The sequence below is a fragment of the Polyodon spathula genome, chromosome 16, assembly GCF_017654505.1.
Source record: "Polyodon spathula isolate WHYD16114869_AA chromosome 16, ASM1765450v1, whole genome shotgun sequence".
Classification (NCBI taxonomy): Eukaryota; Metazoa; Chordata; class Actinopteri; order Acipenseriformes; family Polyodontidae; genus Polyodon; species Polyodon spathula.
This window is the reverse complement of record NC_054549.1, coordinates 27,295,329-27,309,402: the sequence shown is the minus strand read 5'-3', so window position 1 is coordinate 27,309,402 and position 14,074 is coordinate 27,295,329. Positions and strand designations below refer to the sequence as shown.

The following is a 14,074-nucleotide window of genomic DNA, read 5'->3' as shown; positions in this document are numbered from 1 at the left end:
CTTGCCATCTTGGATTTCATTGTATAAATTATATATCAAAATGCTATCTCTGAAATAAGGCAGCACTGTATTTTAAGCACTGAATTCATCCCTTGGCCAAGTAATTAAATTATTTTCTGGTTCTAGAAAGGCATATTATTCACTGGAATATGCTTATATTTCACATCAAAGTAAAAAATATAAATTCTAACTATTATCTGAAAGATATAGTATTTTTCTTTTTTGTGTAACTCTTTCCAAAATAGGCCCTGTCATCGTGATGGCTAGAGTGGTCTTTTACGCTGTCAATCAGCCAGTCTGGGTCACTGCTTTCCCTCCACTGCTGCTGAAGAAGGCCAGTTTAAATGACAAGACCTTCTTACTGTACCTCCATATTATTGCAGGTAAGAGACTAGCTGTGGATAGTAAGTTAACCCCAACATCTTACAAACATGTTTAACTGTTCACTGTATTTGCATTTCCATTATAAATAATGGCACGCTTCCACACTGTTTCACCACTTACAATTCATTAAAACACTTGCGTTTGCTCTGCAGAACAGGATGTCCTGCCCATTCGCTGTGATTGGGGTTTATTTTGTTTTGTTTTCTGGTAAAATTTATGTCTCTTCTCAGGCCTTGTAGATTATGGTTCTACCTCTGGCAAAATATCTATGACATGCTCCTGGCCTCTACCCTCTGGTGCAATGCAGTCATGGTGTATGTGGGCACCATTACATGTATTAATTAGTGTAATTTAAGAATTGCACGTCAGGTGTTAATCTGGCATAAAATCAAGAATTGCAGTCCTAGTCCAAATACAATATTATAATGATAATATATTGCAATGATCCAGGTTCAATCTACATGCCAGGTGGTTGACAATTAGGCATCTGATTGGTCGGCAGGAACCATCAACCCGATTTGCCCCCAGAAGTGCTTTAGTAACCACTGCACAAAACATCCAGACTCTCTTGTGGAGCAGTTAGAAAACCTCTTAGATTGCATCACATAATCTAGGCTGTAGGAGTCAGTCACATACCAACTCTTATAGTGTTTTTACCTTCACAAACCCACACAGAACCATGTCCATTTGTAAATCCATATTCTTCATCATTCTCAGTAGTTGCCACTGGTTTATCAAACAAAAAACACATGGGATCCAAGAATAAGCTCGACTGTGCAACCAAGCAGAGTTTTATGATGATGGACTCTGTCTAATGATAAAGACAATCTGTCTCATTAACATACAAAAACAATATTCATAACTGCTGTACCTAATTATTCCTGATGGTGATGGAGAATTAGTCATACAATGTTTCAGAAGTGCAAGTTGTTAGCAATTAAATATGCATTATACAAATATCATTTTATTCATAACAAATTTCCATGATCTCTAACCTCTAACAATGTTAATGGAAATTAGTGTGATAGTGTTTTATTAACGTCACTGCTAAATTTTAAATTATTAAAGTTTAATTATGTTAGAGATCATGGGAATTTGCCTTGAATAAAATAAATATGTATAAAAGAGTAAAAAGCTACTCAAATCACTTCGTATTGAGCTTCCATTCCACATATGAGCCTAAAACCTAGTAACCTGGAAAGCTGTAAGGAGTCATTTTTCTTACAATGCCATTTGTTGGTTATTTTACTTGTTGCCAAAAAGGCAGTGGTTAGTGGAAGTGAGTAGTGGTTAATTATTGGGTTGTACAGTGAGAAACGTAGTCAGTCTGAGTCAACAAATCCCTCACATTCCAGCCTCTGTTGAATACTAACAATGCAGCCCTAGTAATATCTGTGCTAACCAAGGCTTTAAAATACTATTAACCTTTATTGGAACTGGCAACATTATCATTAGGCCTCTTATCCTTGTTCTTAAAATCTTTTTGTTCTTTGTTTTGTTCTTGTTTTTCCTTAAAGGGAAAGTTTAATTGGATGTTTTTTAGATTTATTATAAATGCACAACATATCCATTTGCAATCACAAATAAAATAGCTGCAATGTGGACTGGCCTTACTCATTCTAGCTAAAGTGGCTCTCAAAAGTATTCCCCCCCCCCCCCCCCCCCCCCCCCCCCCCCCCCCCCCCCCCCCCTCCCCCCACCCCCCCCCCCCCCCCCCCCCCCCCCCCCCCCCCCTCCCTCCCCCACCCCCCCCCCCCCCCCCCCCCCCCCCCCACCCCCCCCCCCCCCCCCCCCCCCCCCCCCCCCCCCCCCCCCCCCCCCCACCCCCCCCCCCCCCCCCCCCCCCCCCCCCCCCCCCCCCCCCCCGCCCCCCCCCCCCCCCCCCCCCCCCCCCCCCCCCCCCCCCCCCCCCCCCCCCCCCCCCCAGAGTTTTACCCCCCCCCCCCCACCCCCCCCCCCCCCCCCCCCCCCCCCCCCCCCCCCTCCCCCACCCCCCCCCCCCCCCCCCCCCGCCCCCCCCCCCCCCCCCCCCCCCCCCCCCCCCCCCCACCCCCCCCCCCCCCCCCCCCCCCCCCCCCCCCCCCCCCCCCCCACCCCCCCCCCCCCCCCCCCCCCCCCCCCCCCCCCCCCCCCCCCCCCCCCCCCCCCCCCCCCCCCCCCCCCCCCCCCACCCCCCCCCCCCCCCCCCCCCCCCCCCCCCCCCCCCCCCCCCCCCCCCCCCACCCCCCCCCCCCCCCCCCCCCCCCCCCCCCCCCCCCCCCCCACCCCCACCCCCCCCCCCCCCCCCCCCCCCCCCCCCCCCCCCCCCCCCCCCCCCCCCCCCCCCCCCCCCCCCCCCCCCCGCCCCCCTACACCCCCCCCCCCCCCCCCCCCCCCCCCCCCCCCCCCCCACCCCCCCCTCCACCCCCCGCCCCCCCCCCCCCCCCACCCCCCCCCCCCCCCCCCCCCCCCCCCCCCCCCCCCCCCCCCCCCCCCACCCCCCTCCCCCCACCCCCCTCCCCCCCCCCCCCCCCCCCCCCCCCCCCCCCCCCCCCTCCCCCCCCCCCCCCCCCCCCCCCCCCCCCCCCCCCCCCCTCCCCCCCACCCCCCCCCCCCCCCCCCCCCTCCCCCTCCCCCCCCCCCTCCCCCCCCCCCCCCCCCCCTCCCCCCTTCCCCCCCCCCCCCCCCCCCCCCCCCCTACACATTTTATTGTGTTACAACATGGAATCAAAATGGATTTAATTAGGAGTTTTTGCCACTGATCAACACAAAAAAAGTCCATAATGTCAAAGTGAAAACTAAAATTTACAAACTATTCGAAATAAATTACAAATACAAAACAGAAAATGATTGATTGCATAAGTATTCGCCCCCTTTGCTATGACACATCTAAATAAGCTCTGGTGCAACCAATTGTCTTTAGAAGTCACATAATTAGTTGAATGGAGTCCACCTGTGTGCAATTAAGGTGTTTCACATGATTTCAGGTTAAATACACCTGTCTCTGGGAGGTCCTACTGTTGGTTAGTACATTAGTCCAAAACCTCACCACATAGGCACAACTGCAAAATGCAGAATGTTAACGCAGTGTTATGAGTTTTCAACTTTTGATTTGAATGTTGCATGTTCGGAGTCTGCCCCTATGAGTTTGATTGAAGCTGTTATAAGAGTCACTGCATGGATTAAATTAAGACTCCTGTTGCAATTTGAGCCATTATAGGTCTTCCTGTGAGCTTTTATTTTACGTTACCTGAACAAGGAGTGTGATCTAATTGATCTCACACTAAAAGCTGTAAAACTGCTACTGTATGTCTCAAAATGCTAATTAACGAGTCTTAAATATACAGCTATGACCAGAAGTTTGCATCACCCAATATAATTAACTAATTTTGCTTCATAAAGTAAAATGAAACCTGCTGAATAATGTTACGTTATCATATTGAATTACATATAGCTTCTCAGTTTTCCATATATTTACTGAAAAACAGACAAAAATGAAAAATGTCACACTTCGAAATCTAACAGAAATACTGTACTACTATTATGGCTTCCGGTAGACTTTTGCGATATAATTTTGTAGTTTATTTGATTACATGATGTTGAATGAAAGATCTAATTAATGTTCATAAAGTTTTTTTTTTTTTTAATGTTGTGTCAATCCTAAAATTGTCAGTGATACAAAACTTTTGGCCATAGCTGTAGACTGCACTGTATCTATTGACTGAATCCACCCAATTAGCAAAGACAGTCCAGACCTCAGCTGGAGCTGTATTTCCTTGTCATGTCCAGCTGAAAGGTCCCCCCCACTGTTTGTATTTCCCACACGTTTCCTGCTTCCCAGTGTCCCTGCCAGTGTGACTGTTACACACCCCAGATTAAACACTGAGCACAGTAACATAGTTGAAGGAGGGGGATGTATCAGTACAACTTCTTGTCATGTTTTATTGGTAAGCAGATCATTTCTTCTTACCTCATGGATAAGAACAGACTAGGCCCTGTTTACCTACTAGGCCTTTAAGCTACACAATATGTAGGCAGGCTCTGAGTTTGACATCCAGCAGATTACTTTTTGGGTTAGAAAAGATACCTCAGTTCCACTAAAAAATACAATGCCTACAAAGAACAGCCTTCTTTCCATTCAAATCATGTGACAATATGACCTTTCAGCCTTGCCAGCCCCACCTACTCTGCATACATCGTACAAGTAAACTAGGAGGGGCTAGTAGAGATGATAGGTCATATTGTCACATGATGTGAATGGAATGAGGAAGACTGTTGAGTCCCACTACTTAGGATTCTCTAGAGAAGCGCAAAGCAACTCAAAACTGGGTAATTGCAGATTTAGAGAAAATGAACTCAACATTTGAAGCTCCTCATTTCAATGAATGTAGAAATGAAGCAAAGCAACTGTTGAAAACAAATACCATCAACAATAGTTCTAAACTCTATTTAAAATCCAAGGAATGCAATCAGCAAGTGCAGGTACGAAGCTGAACTTCATATGGTATTGTGCTATTTATAGATAAGGGCCTACTGAATGACAACATTAGTCAGGCTGCCATCTGTGTAACCAAGGCAACAGCACACACAGGATAAAAAGACATAGAAAAACAAAAAAAGCTTACTGTTGAGTTTTACAGTTATTATTAAGACAAGGTTATTATCACTCTTTGTGGAATAAAATACACTTTCACAATTTCCATAGGTGTTAGTTATATATGTGGCCTTTCCTTAAATGTTCATTTTCATTTCATTGTACAAGAATAAGAAAACGAATTATAAACACCTGATATATTTTTGTCCTCTCCTCTGCAGTGCTCACTTTTTACTATGACCTCAGTATGCCAGTACGGCTGTAAAAATGTCAGCGCCCTGGATGAAAGGAAAATAATCTTCCAAATGACTTTTAAAACACTCAGGGGTAGATGTACTAAAATGGGCCAATCGCAGCACAAACATAACACAATTTACATATTCGTTGCGACAGTTCGCAAAGTATACATTTTGCCGTATGTACTAAGAGAAAATATGTTTATGAAGAGAGCCGCAATAGACTCATTTAAATATTTGTTGTGTCCTCTTAGCGAGATCTCATTTTTTTGACTAAATAAAGAAAAGCAGTTTAATCTCATCAGATTCTATAGTGGGGCACCCACCTTCACTCCCAAATAAAAAAAATGTGTTTCTATCAAAAAGCTTTTCATAATCGCACCTCGGTAAACCAGACAGGCTAGTCTGACATAATGTGGTATTGAGCTTAAAAACATTCAATAAAATCACACACACATATGTTTGTAGTGCTCATAGTGTATAAATCATTGCGCTAAAATAACACAAGTGTGTTTTGGGTAGGCTACACCACATGTTATGTAAATATAAATCTGTACAGTAGGCCTATACAGTATACAGTACCATAGTAAAATCAACTAAATGCCTACCGCACATTCTTTTTACTTTAGCCTGTAGGCTACCAGTAACACAAAATAAATCATGCTGCTGTGTACAATGCAAATAAATTTTTTTTTAAAATTGAAACCAAATGATTTTAGCATTTTTTCTTTTAAAATTGTTGTTATTTTTAACACAAAATAGATCATGGTGCCACATTGACAAGGTATGATACTTACAAGATGACAATAAATTCTCATTAATACAAATTTCAAGGGACCAGCAACAAATTTTGTATTATACCACTAATTAGTATTATCATGAGTAGCCTATAAGCCAAATGTATACTGTCAGTTTTCATTTAAGTTAGACAGTGGTGCAGTGCTAAATTGTGCACAATTACAAACCACACCTGCACATTATAGAATATGTGTGTTTCCTAGTATTATACAGATGCTCAGAATGAGCTGGATGGCTTAGTGGCACATGTGCGCAGTCTTTTGCTCCCAAACATTGGGGAAACCAGAAATGTCATAGAAATTTGTTTTCAAGGCTTGTAAGTGCACCCTGCCTTTCGTGAAAAATAGGTATTTGGGTGTTCGCCTCAAAAATGCATTAAGCACAACTGGCAAAGCATGAGAAAAATCTGACTGGAAAATGCCAGCAACAGCTGCCACAGTCCCCTGAAAGGACCCAGAAGCAAGATAATGCAGGATGGACAATAGTTTGACCACTGTAGGGATAGCATGGCATCTCTGGGTGACAGGCTCCTGGTCATCTTTTAAATCGGACAGCAGCTCGAGAATTATGTGGCTGCCGAGTACTTGTGCTAAATTTGGTCTACATTTAAACTGAAGAGAGCAATGCAGGTACAAATTACCCTTTACGTGCATTCAAAAGTTGTTAACACCGCTTTAGTACTAATTCTAGTCTCATCATAATATCTAAGAACCCTCCTTTGAAGTATCTCCATCCTATTTTTGCGAATTTATGTCGGAACGCCCATAATTACATATTAATCTAAAGTTGAACGGCAAAGAAAAATGGCTGCCGCAAAGCATTCCCCAAAAGGTTGCTCACAGCATTGTGCTTGTTTAGTACGCTCACAGCATTGTGCTTCTTTAGTACGCTCACAGCATTGTGCTGGTTTACCCTAAACTCCTGACATTTTTTGCAACTGGTTTGCGACAGCCGCAACATAGTACACCTAGCCCACAGTGTGGAAGTTAATTGAAGCTGATTGATACTCAATTGTTAACATGAGAGAGGACAGCTTTTATTGTTTTGAAATAACTAGCCAACCTGAAGTGAGTACCATGCAAAAGTCATACCTACATTCACAGTCCCGAATGTTCAATGACGTCTTGTATAATTATAACCTTAAGCATATGTTGGTCAGCATTTCCTAGATCCCTCAAGAACTTGTGCTAAGGAATGTTTTTTTTTTGTTTGTTTGTTTTTTTACCAGGTTTTGTCACAATTAACTTACATTCAAACTGAGAAAAATCTCAACTGTTACTGTTCATCTGTGATACATTTCAGTTTTAAGTAATAATATCAAAAAGTGATAAAGCAACAAGAAAAAATTGTATTCCTCTTTGAAAAATTGCCACTGCACTTGTTTCAAAACAGGGCTGGAACCTGTGTAGTCTGTGTATTGCTATTCTAATAAATGTAATACGTTAAAGTACATTTCAAATACAGTTCAGTTACTGCAGCCCACGGCTTTCAAATTCGTCGGTTTGCAGGGTGTAGGTGGTGTAATGGTAATTCACTGGTCTTTCATGACTCCCTCTTTGGGAGGCCTGGGGCTAGTTTCAAACACACCTAGCTCTTAATGTAATACCTTTTTTATAGAATTAAATAAGATTTAGCAGTTGTAATTTTGGAATTGGTTGTAATTTTGGAAATGGTCCAGCTCAGGCCACAAGTGAAATGAGCTTAGAGTTATGTTCATGTTTCAAGATTTATGCTGTTTTGCATCTTTAAGAGAATTAGTATAACTTAAGGGGGGTGGGTGTGATGTTAGCGTGCTGAACTTCAGAATAAGAAGTTGTTTTAACTGTGAGTTCCTGCAGTGGTATGTTCAATACAAAGATTCTAGTAACACTTGTTAGATTAAGACACTGGTCGGAGTTATTTGTGTTGGACTGTCACAACATTTAGTGTTCTCTATTTGTGTGCATTTGTTGCATCCTTAAAAACTTATAATACTGACATCTGTTTATTCCTTTCTTCAAGTTGCAGCTTTATTAAGTAGATTCAAGTGGTTTTTAAAGGGTCCTCAAAGTGCATTCAAATACCAGCTTATCGTTTAATCTCCAAGCTGACTGTAGAGCGCTGTCCCTTTCAGCACATTCCTAACCGCTTTCCACGCTGACCCCCGAACCTACTCCTGTTCTCCATATGCACTTTAAATGAAGGGGCATTTTCAACACAACTTAATATTGGAAGGTTAATAAAAAAAAAAAAAAACAGCTCAAGCTACATACCAGCTATGTGGCTGACTATAGCCGAATCCATTGGCTTTCACTCTTCCTAAAATGAAATTATTCCTACATTAATCAGAAACAACGCTGCAGAAAACAGTTGAAAGTACAAAACAGAAGAAGTGTGCTGGTACTAACCCGACAGTTGCTCAGCTCTTCAGCAGAGAAGATAATGATCCCACATTTCTTCCCAGGTATCCCACTAGGGATGAAAAAGAAACAGCAAGATATTAGAGAGACAGAAACACAGCCATTCATCATACCAGAGCCACACTATTGCTTTATATAGAGACCCAGGCATGATGACAGATTGAGGCCCGAGGCCAATCCTGCAAGCTGCACAGGCCATTACAAGCTGCCTGTTACACCCCTGCAGGTCGAGACCAAAATTTTCACTCCTTGTCAAAGAAGATGAGAAGGTGGGATTAAGTTTAGATTTGCAAACGAGGCTGGAAACTTTCATCGCTGCCATTCTTATTTTTTAAACAGCATTCCGATTTCATAAACAAAGCCTTTTTTTCTGCAATAAATGGGTCATTTAAATAGAATTCCAACCCTATTTGAAGGATATACAAATTGTCTGAAAGAATGAAAATCATGTTAACAGTATAAGACTTCTATACTGTCACAGTTGTTTAATTCCTCTGGGAAGATTTGCCATTGCCTGTGTGCTTACTTCAAAAGTGTGAAGAGTACAACTTATACACAACTAAAATAAATTATTTGTTACTTGCAGCACATCATTTTTCTATGTAAAAAATGCATTTCATCACTCGCATTGGGCAGGCAATCTGAAGTCTATGGATAAAGAGCCAATGCATATAAGGAGAAGATGGGACTAGTACTTTATACATTATACAATAAAAAAAGTAAATAAAAATACACATTGGGTATATGGGATTGAGATTCTTGTTAAATAACCATACCTAAGGGGCTAGAAACAGTTGCTTCCTAAACATTTTAAGGCACTTCTGGTTTTAGTTTTGACAACCTTCAATGATTCTCATATTATGTCTCCTCTGAGAACGAATACGAATATGAGTGAGATGAAATAGCTCTTCTGTACACCCCTTTAAAAGTTAACTACTGTAATGTCCTTTTAATTACTGCAAATGTTCACACTGGTCATGTTTTATTCAATGGGATTTCAATTATGCATTGTTTAGGCAGCGCTTTCCCAACTGCAAACAAAATGACTAATGGCAATAAATGCAACAAATTTATAAAAAAAATGTCTATCCTGCATAGGTTAATACATTCTTCTAAAGGGAATTTCATGCATCTAAAAGTGTGTCACAAACAGGGCTACCGCACAGGAAAGTTCTTGTCATTAAAGTTGCAGGAAGTCTATAGACTTCTTTTAAAGATAAGAAATTTCCCTGCAGGACAAATTTAATTTCACAGCTTATAGAGTAAGTAGCGGGGTTCCGAATACAGCATTATACACCACCACGTGTTGCTACAACTGTTTAAATAACATACCTGTAATTTCTCGTTTCATTGTTAACATCCTGACAACTTTTTACACTTAGACTTTAAAGTCTGTTTCAAAGCTTTATTCAAAATGGCTGCTCTAGTGCACTGGGGTTTGAGATCTGTCCTCTAAATCACTGCAGGAAGAGCAATTTAAAAAAAACAAAAAAAAAACACAAAAAAAAACAAAAAAAACAAAAAAAAAAAAAAACATAATAACAAGTGTTCTGGCTTTTCTGTTCCGTACCACATCATGTTGGACAATATCCAAATAATCCAAAACTATCAATGCCCTAGAGTGGCCATTTTAAAAATAACTTTGAAACAGACTTTAAAGTTATAAGTGTAAAACGTTGTCAGGATGTTAAAAATGAAGAGAAATTACAGGTACACTATTTAAACAGTTGTAGGAACACCTGGGGATAAAGAGCAACTGATAGCTCAAGTGATGGACTACAGCCGCAAATTTGTTTTGACAATGGTAAGGTTACTTTAAGTTGAATGTGTAGTGATGTATTTCCTGACAGATTTGTTCAGCCCACATGAGATTCTGCAGGGATAATGAAGTATATTGGAAATTGCCTGGGGTAGTGGATAAAAGCAGAGATTTTTGATGAAAATGATCCACACACCTTGCAACTGATACAGTAGGTAAATTCATAAAGCTAAATGTGCATGCATTTCATTACCAAAAGACTTCACAAAATGCCTGCACTCTTCAAAACCAAAGTCAAATGGAAAATTCAAACAAGGAAATTAATTGATGGTGTTGATCATAATTTGGAAAGCACTCATTATAGACAATTATTGAAAAATCCAATAATAGAATGCATTTTAAAAACCATTCAATACATTATTTTAGTAATCTGGTTTGATATACACTGGGGAGATACTCTTCCAAAATCAGAAATCTTCAAAACAAAAGGAGCTTGCCTATGAATGGCTCTGTTTGTTAATTCTAGCACCAGGAGTTTAGATATTATTCAGTATAAATATTTCAGGACAGACAGATACAACTTCTGTTGTTAGAAATCACATTGCTTTTCAGAACACAAAGGGCAAAGACTTAACGTTTGCCTATTTTTATTCCAAAGTTGATTTTTACTACTACCGAGAAGTTTTATTATGTATGGTATAGAAACGGGTAGATTCTTTTGCCTTATTTGGGAGAATTTTAACATGAGATTATCTTGTGACCATGTGGTTCCACAAGCTTTTATATTGCCCTTTTTTCCTATTCCTTCAAAGTGGTATAAACCCACTGATTGCCAGCAGGAAAAATCCTACTAAGTCCCTTTGCCTGTATGAAAATAAGATAAAACATTCATGCTGATAGAAGCACAGAGATTTGGCAGCATGAATTAGTTTCCCGATTCGGAATCATGAACATTATAGAGATTGTTTTAACAGACAGATTCCGGAATTAGATAATGGTCTAAAAGCTGCAGTGGGCCACATGTTTTAAAAATTCACCAGGATGTGATGACTGAAACAGAAAATAATGTACACAGTAAATCCAAACATCAAGAAGAATACATTATTTAAGATTTCACACAAAGGTGCTCTTAAAGTGCTAAGCTATATAAAAAAAAAAAAAAAAAAAAAACGGGCCATTAGGAGGGCCAATACTGTGCACCCCCACTGAGATACAAACAATGGTATGACTAGGAGGGCCAATACTGTGCACCCCCACTGAGATACAAAGAATGGTATGACTAGGGGTGATGTTGTTCCTTCAGCAGGGCTGTGGCTTTTACAAAGTCATACAAAACATTTGAAAAAAGGCCATACAAAACACTGATCAAAACAAAACTGCAATACAGGTGACCAGGTTTGGCCTTGTGTGCTTTTCCCCATATAAATTGGAATTTATATATAGAGACATAATGGTGTGATTGTTCAACTGCTTTCATTTGAAGCCAATTTAGTTGACTAACAGTAATGTGTTGCCACGATGAGAAGCTCATTTTAATAGAATACTACTAATTGCAATTGGAATTGAAAAACAGGAATTGACCCTTTAAGTCTGACTACATTCCACAGGTGGTGTTTACAGAGCTGTTTTTTTTTTTTTTTTTTTTTTTTTTTTTTTTAACCCTGTCTCTGCCAATTTTACAAAACTTTATTTACAAAAACATTTTTTTTTAAAATTGGCAAACATGATTTAATTAATCCAAACAGCCTTAAAAAAACAGTACATAACAAAACATTCCTTAAAATAGTCTCTGCTAGGTCTCATTCACAAAGCTTTACGGGCTATTTTAAGGAATGTTTTGTTAAGAACTGTTTTTTTAAAGACAATTTTAAATGAAGTTTATTTTTTCAAAGCACTGTTTAACCTAGTAAAATGGTCCAATATTTCATTATATATAATTTTTCTTCTGGCTACTTAACAGCAAAATAAATGCAATTAATTTGGAAGATAAAAACAGTGATTTAGGATGTAACTACATAGATAATACATGTAATGTACTACTGTTTACTGTAAGCACTGCAATATGAAGAAAATGTAAGGTAAATGATGTCTAACGAACACAAACAACAAAGATTTGAAGAGTTTTGTGTTTTCCATTGTGATAGTTTTCCATTACTTATCACTGCCACAATACAGACCGTCAAATCTGTAGATGAAATACTAAAAGCTGCCTGCCTGCATGTCAAATTCAGCTCTGAAATCCATTTAACTTTTTCATTTCCCTTTTCTTCCATCAGACACCATGCACAAAAAAATGTTAAAAGAACTGGAATTGCAAGTCAAGTATGATAGATTAAATGGTAGCCATATTAGTCCAGAGATGATAGACACAGAGAAGGAGATGTGATACCTTTTATTGGACTAACTAAATAAGGTCTCTTCTTCAGGTTTCTTACTTTCATCTGAAGAAAAGACCTTTGAGGTCTTGCAAGCTTGTGAATAATTATTATTTAGTTAGTCCAATAAAAAGTATCACATCTCCTTTTCTTTCTCGAGTCAAGTATGAGAAAGACAAAAATAGAAACACCAGCCATATCACAGCCAATAATGTGTAAAAAACAGCACAGACAGGCCCTGATACATTACCTCCAGACTAGTTAGGTGATGAAATCTGCTGAAAGGCCTGTTCTCCACAATGACCCATACAGAATAACCTGTACAAACCTTTCTGAACATCTGCCAGACCTTCTGAAGCTGACTTGAAACAGGGACATGCACCTTTTATACATAGTTTAACGATATCCAGAATACCATTTACATTGCAAAATAACCAGTTGCAGGCCATTTACACAAAAATATGCTCCATGTTTTTCTAACCCCTATATCTTTGAAAATCTGAGCTTCATGTACGTGATTACAAAAGCTAGCCCTTCACAGAATACAGTACATATACAAATCATTAAAGCTTTAATGAACCCGGTAGCTGACAGTGTTAAACAGACAAGCCTGTCTGTCCTCTCCACTGATGGAGCCTGGCTCTTTTATAAAGGATTCAGAGTTCAATCCTTTTTACTCTCCTACATCATGTGTACTTCACCTCTGACCACCATAGCTGCATTACTATTCATTCTTTTTGTATTTGGCTCCCACACTCTGTCTTTCAGCATGGTTTGTGACGGGATGAGAATCAATGTGTGGATAAGTCATGATATCTCATTTCACTATGTAGCAAAGAAGACATAGAGACCAGGGTTCAATCTCTGTAACTACCTCCTTTAATATATTTTGCATTTATGATTACAGGCTTTAACCAATAAACTCATAAATCACCCCAAAACAAAACAATAAAATGAAGCAGGAATGTCCATCCTATAAACTTGTAAAGAACATGGTGCTTTAGCTGTATTTTGTTGCAATAGAAGAACAGTGCGCACTGTGACTCCCATCCGTGCAGTTATTTATTTATTTATTTATTTAGAGTATTTTCTGGGTGCTTCACAACATCAAAACTTCAGAAGAGTGCTTTTGGGCAAAACCAGTAAACACATTTAAATACAGGCTGTGCTAAACCCTGGTTTGTTGCCATCTGCAATAAGCCTGAATATTGTGTTTGTTTGCTGTTGACAGGAAGTTGAAAACACTACCCTTATAAAATGTAGCTGTGCTATATCTTGGTAAAAGTATAGAAAAGAGTAGTAAAGCAAAGTCAAAGCAGAATATATATGTGGTATAAGCACAATAACAGATGGGCTCCAGCAACAACTGCATTACTTCATTTCTTGGAAATACTTCTGATAGGAAATTGTGAATAATTATTTGTGTCTGTGAATATGTAAATGAGTTGGCTGTCTATCTCTCTCTCTCTTCAGGGCACTGAAGAGTCCATGGATCTCAGCTGAAATTAATTTGCTTTGGTTTACAGCCACAAGGATTTTCCTGACAGACA

The 14,074-nt window shown here is 40.2% G+C and overlaps 1 protein-coding gene across 1 annotated transcript in view; it reads right to left on the bottom strand.

Annotated features, from left to right (window-relative positions):
• LOC121328998 (copine-9-like) overlaps positions 1-14,074 on the bottom strand; it is a 105,328-nt gene that overhangs the window by 39,735 nt on the left and 51,519 nt on the right. Inside the window, exon 8 of the mRNA XM_041274160.1 lies at positions 8,379-8,442. Coding sequence (XP_041130094.1) covers positions 8,379-8,442 — 64 coding nt within the window. The remainder of the gene's footprint in view (positions 1-8,378; positions 8,443-14,074) is intronic.